The following is a 6,196-nucleotide window of genomic DNA, read 5'->3' as shown; positions in this document are numbered from 1 at the left end:
AGGCACCAAGGCCGGCCCACTGGATATGTTATCCTAGCAGTGTTAGATGTTGAGTATGAGTTAGTGTTGCATGCTAGTGGTTATGCCAGTTAGGTAGATCTGTAGGACTACCTGTGATGTTATATGATTATTGCATGCTCAGTAGTTATGTTATATGTCGATATGTTATGTGGGATGGGTTGAGGTGATACTGCTTCATGCGGTAACCAACAAACCTGGGAGCATTCCAGATACGGGCTAAGGGAGACTCGTACTGTGGGCTCGATGGCAACCCAGATGTGAGTTGTGGGCCCGGTAGGCAATCCAGACTCACACTGTGGGCCCATGGGTAATCCAGTATGTAAGTTGTGGACCCATTATATGCTGTTCAGTTTGTTATGTTCTGATGTTGCTGACATGGTTATGTGGACTGTATGTGTATCGGTATTTTGGGGGTAACTCACTAAACTTTCGGGCTTACAGTTTCAGTTTATTGTTTTAGGTGCATCAGGGGATCGTGGCAAGGCAAAGGCGTGATCGTACAACTCCTCACTTTTTATGACTTTGTTTCTGGGATACTCTGATATGATACTTTTTGAAAACAAGTTTTGTAATGACTAATGGGTTTTGAATTGTTTAAAAAGTTTTAAATTGGCTAGAATTTTACGGGTGTTACACCATAGATAAACCATATGAATCATTTATATAATTTTGTCTACATGTTTTGTTAAACCATAGGGACCAATTCCCACCCCTGTACTTTGTAATATGATATTTTCCACCACTCTATTTATTAAAATGTCATTTTGACCCTCTCCATTTTGAATTTTGTAAAATGTCACTTTCACCATTTTATTTTTCTAAACTTTCGTGTTTATCCACCATAGTATATATAATTTGATTTTCGTTATTAGCTTTCGCTCGTTAACTTGAAAAAATTAAGTTTGTATATGCTTATTTTTATATATATGTCGGTATAAATATAACGTGGTCAATGTTTCGACGTAAATTTAAAATTTTCGTTCATTAGTTTTTTTTTTTTTTTGTATAAAAAACTTGTTGTTTTTATGTATGTGTTGGTATAAATTCGGGTTTGCTTATGTTTCAATGTAATTTTTTTTAACGTTTTCGTGTTTATTTTTATGTACGTTTTCTACGTGTGATTCGGGTCAAATATAAAAGGTTTTTGAATATTTGAACTTCCATTCATTAATTTAAAAAAATCTTACTTACTTGTTTTATATATGTGTCTGTATAAATTCGAGTTTGTCTACGTTTTGACGTAATTTTTTTAACATTTCGACGTAACTTTTTTCAATACAATCGTCAAAAATTCAACTTACAAAAATCAAGACCTTTAATTATGTTTTTATCGATTGTATTGATAAAAGTTGAACTTTAACGATTGTAATGATAAAAGTCATGTAATGTTGCATTTGTTGGTAGATAAATATATAATGTTGATACTACTAACAAACTCCAATTTATGTCGTAGAATGAAAACGTATTATATGTGGTCAAGCTCATACGTAGAAAACATATATAAAAATAAGCACATAAATTTACACAAAATTTACGTAGAAACATAAAGAAAACTCAAATTTATACTGACACATACATAAAAATAAGTAAATAATATTATTTTTAAGTTAACGAAAGGAAGTTCAAATAATCAAAAACATATTATATGTGACCTGAATCATACGTATGAAGCGTATATAAATATAAGCATAAAAAGATAAAAAAAATTACGTCGAAACGTAGACAAACTAGAATTTATATTGACATGTACATAAAAAAACAAATAACTTTTTTTAAAAAAAAAAATTAACAAACGAAAGTTCTAAATTTATGTTGAAACGTTGATCACCTTAAATTTATACCGACACATAAATAAAAATAAGCACGTAAAAATGAGATTTTTTAAAATTGATGAACGAAAGTTATTAAGGAACATCAAATTATATATATTGCGGGGATAACACGAAAGTTTAAAAAATGGAGGGGTGAAAATGATTTTTTATGAAGTTCAAAGTGGGTGGGGGGGGGGGGGGGAAGTGACATTTAAAAAAATAAAGATGTGAAAAATATCACTTTTACAAAATAGAGGGGTGAAAAGTGGTCCTTATGGTTTAAGAAAAAATATAGACAAAATTACATAAATCATCACTATGGTTTACTTTTAGTGACAAACTCTCTTAATATGAAAATGTCTAATTACCCTCACATGCCGTAAGGCATGTGATAGAGCTTAACGGACCAAAAGTAAGGGTGTGAACAAAAAAGACCATTCACGAAAGTTTTGGAAACCATAGAGACTGTGTTTGTTAAAAAATATTAACAATAACTAAGTTTGTAACATTTGATAAACTATAAGGACTAATTATAAAGGGATAATGAATTAAAAGGGTAATACACTTTTCGATTTTTACTCGTTTGGTTACTGAGTTTTTTTTCGTCCACATTTGTCATTTCAACTTGTTTAACTGTACACATTCAGTCCTTATGACCGGTTACTCCAGGTAAGCCGAAAAAAATGTCTTAATATGGTAATATATTTCTCATTTTGTTACATTTAGTCCTTAATATTTTTTTGCACATTTAGTCAATAATATATTTTTTGTTGCAAATAAGTCTTTGTTATTTTTTTAGACATTTTGTACTTATAACCGGTTTCTTTAAGTTTTATCATAGTATCCTACGTGGGGCAATTATTAACGAGGTGTTCATGGTTGTTGATGCTTATGGCCATTGCGGCCTTAACTAGTTTGGTTGCTTAGGACTTGTGGATTTGCTTAGGTCATCGGTTCTGAACGTCGTAACCTCTTCATATGATCTCATATTTTAACGATCTTTATATCCACATGTTTGTATTTTAGTCTAGTATAAGTTTCGTTTAGATTACTCTCGTTAAAAAGTAATATATTTTTATTTACGATTTTAGAAAAAAAATGTTCATACATACATTTATAAAAAACGAATTTATGTAAAGACCATAAATAAAAATATACTACTTTTTAACGAGAGTAATCTAAAAGAAAGTTGTAGTAGACTCAAATACGAACGTGTGGATATAAAGATCATTAAAATTCGAGATCGTATAAAGAAGTTACGACATTCAAAACACAAGCTCTAACTCAAACACAAGACCTAAGCAACCAAACAGTCGAGGATGCGGTTACTATAATCATCAACAACCCCGAACACATCAATAATGATTGTCCCACGTAGGATGCCATTAGAAAAATTTAAAGAAATCGTTCATAAGTATTGAATGTGTACAAAAACAACAATGATTTATTTTGCAACAAAAAAATATTAATGACTAAATGTGCAAAAAAAATATTAATGACTCGTACAAAATGAGAAATATATTACTTTATTAATTCATTTTTTTGGTTTGTCTGGAGTAGCCGGTCATAATGATTGAATGAGTACAGTTAAACAACTTGAAGGGGCAGATGTAGACAAAAAAAAATCGATGAACAAATGAATACAAATCGAAAATTATATTATCCTTTTATTTGGTTATCTCAACTATAAAATGTATTACAACAGTAGAAAATTATATTTATATGACCCATCAAAGTAGCCCATGTCGTATTAAGGGAGCCCATGTCGCATTAAGGGAGTCCAAACCAGAGCAGAGGACTAAATGTGGAGGTTTTTCAAAACTCCGAAGTTCTAATATGTACGGGATCTGACAATATCTGACGATCAGCATTGTTTTTTCTCAGGCTAGACATTTTTGTCTTGAAAATAATCAAATAAATTTTGTTGGAGCTAAATATATTTTTAAAAATAAATATAAAAAACGGATAATACGAAAATACGGATCATATCCGATCCAAATCTGCTTATACCGGAGCCAAAATTTTCTACCAAATCCGAGTAAATCCTGACAAGATAATCAGAAAGTCGGCTTTTGTGATAAAAAAAATCCGGATCAGTTTGTTATAGATTAGGTTTTGTTTGTTACTTGACTCATCCGTTTTATTTTTTGTTTAGGTCAGGTGTATATTGTCTTGATAGCTTTTGGAGTAGATGTGAGGCCTCCTTCTTGCAATTGGTAATTTGGTATCCCTATAATTTTCTTTTCTTTCAATTATGTTAATCACTTTTATATGACTATTGGGTTTTATTAAATTCTGGCCGGGTTTTGTTTGGTTTGAATGTGAGATCGATGATTGGTGTGGTTTAATATTATATATTTTCGATTTGTTCAAACCACCAATCTAATGATTTGATTGTTTATGCATTTTTGTTTTAAGATCACATTTACAAATCATTTGGGCTAGCAACATCCGCAAACCCTGTAATGACAATATGTGTCACCAAGAGTCTATATATATAGCAACGACAAGCTAGGCGTTTCTTGAAGGCATTATTGTATCTATCCTGCTATACACGAGCTTATTTTGCATTTGTGCGTAGCAATATCTTCAGAACATCTTCTTAAATATATTCCCGGTGATTGAGCATAAACGGTTGTAGTATTTAGATAGAGAATTGTTGGAAGAATTGGTGGATATGCTTGTTAATTTCCTCAGGTTTTTCTTCATGAAGAAAATGAGCAACACCTTCCAGTATGATTACATCTTCTAAAAGAGGAACATCTTTCTTGAACTCTCCACTTTCTATATAGTCTTTACCGCCAACCGAGTTGTAAGTCAGGTCAAGGTCACCGACGATGAACTTAACAGGTACACTCACTTTGGCTTCGGTCCATGGGCCAGTTAACTCCCAGTTCCTGCATGTAGATCAAAAATATTTTTAATTTCTCAATCCTCCATTTTTACTTGGTTCAAATCATCAAACTTACAAGTCGAGAGCTCGATAGTAGTTTAGACCTCCAGTGAAGCCAGTTTTCTCAAACTTTCCGGTGTAGTATTCAAGATCTTCTTTGGTCATCCATGAAGGCACGATTATAGGATCATCAGGTGAGATTCCTAAACCATTACCCTTGGGTAGAAAAAGAGGGGCAGGTTTGCGATAATTGAAGAAAGCATTTAATACTCTCTCTGTACCATATACCGCAAATTCACCTTCAATTTCTCCAGTTTCCTGGAACATAATGGCGAGTGGTGGTTAATGGTTGTTAGTGCATGGTGGCATGCAGTGATAGTATTTATTTACGATGAGAGAATCATTTAGAGAACCTGAAATCTAACTATATAGTAATCGTTTCCATAAAGATCTCGATATCCATCAATAGGTTTGGTATTTGGATCTCTTGGCTGGAAAGCAACACTCATATTCACCAAGGCCTTGACTTTATCCGGCCGATAAAGGCACAACGCCCAGGCAATGATTGCACCCCAGTCATGTCCGACCACAAACACCTTATCTTCGCCTGGGGCAGCCACGGTGTTGATGAGCGCCACCAGGTCTCCAACCACATGAAGGCTGGTGAACTTGGTGGGGTCGGAGGTAGGAGCACCAGTTGTGTCACCATAGCCACGGAGATCAGGTGCTACAGCATGGTAGCCATGGGAGGCAAGATAGAGAATCTGGTGGCGCCAGGTATACCAGAGCTCCGGGAAGCCATGGATGAAGAGGATGGTTGGGCCTGTGCCAAGCTCTGCTACGTGCATGTTTATTCCATTCACTGCCACCATTTTGTGGCGTATCTTCTCCATTGAGTGGTGTATGTGCATGTGTGTTTGTGGAGAGACTGATGTGAATATATATATATATATATATATATATATATATATATATATATATATATATATATATATATATTACAAATTTAAATATGGAGATGTTTTTTGGGATTGTTTCAAGACCATGTGTATCAAAATGTGTATAACCCGTTTGACTCGTATTTTCTTTTAGCTAAATTTTCTGATTTTACATGATCTCTACTAACTAGAGAAAATATAATCTATTTGATTTCGTTATAAGTGAATAAATCAAAATTGTTACATGTGATGTGAATGTCATGTGCTTTGAAACTAAAATGAAATGCATACATGGAGATGCGTTTTGCATGTTTCACAGAAATTGTGAAAGTGATGATCCATATGGATGCATTTGTTAAAAAAGTTGCATGATCTTCTTGAGTGTAAGTGTATTGGGCTCGCAGTGTCGGTGTGAGTTTTAAGGGCGGACAATATGCTACATTCCCATCACTATCATCCCATCTCTTCCACATCATTCTCGCATCAACCCCTACTCAAACAATTTTCACATCTGGTCAACTATTGGTAGATGT

The 6,196-nt window shown here is 33.6% G+C and overlaps 1 protein-coding gene across 1 annotated transcript; it reads right to left on the bottom strand.

Moving 5' to 3' along the window:
* Positions 1–4,240: 4,240 nt before the first annotated feature.
* On the bottom strand, positions 4,241–5,642 carry LOC145162284 (epoxide hydrolase 1-like). The gene is made up of 3 exons (XM_079081470.1): positions 5,139–5,642; positions 4,802–5,043; positions 4,241–4,729 (listed from the first exon to the last, which is right to left on the bottom strand). The coding sequence occupies exons 1-3, from the start codon at positions 5,634–5,636 to the stop codon at positions 4,477–4,479; spliced, it is 993 nt and encodes a 330-aa protein (XP_078937596.1). The 5' UTR covers positions 5,637–5,642; the 3' UTR covers positions 4,241–4,476.
* Positions 5,643–6,196: the final 554 nt, after the last annotated feature.

Source organism: Lactuca virosa, chromosome 3 (assembly GCF_052849685.1).
Source record: "Lactuca virosa cultivar CGN04683 chromosome 3, Lactuca_virosa_CGN04683_v6, whole genome shotgun sequence".
In the NCBI taxonomy this organism is placed as follows: Eukaryota; Viridiplantae; Streptophyta; class Magnoliopsida; order Asterales; family Asteraceae; genus Lactuca; species Lactuca virosa.
This window is presented reverse-complemented; position numbering and strand designations above follow the sequence as displayed.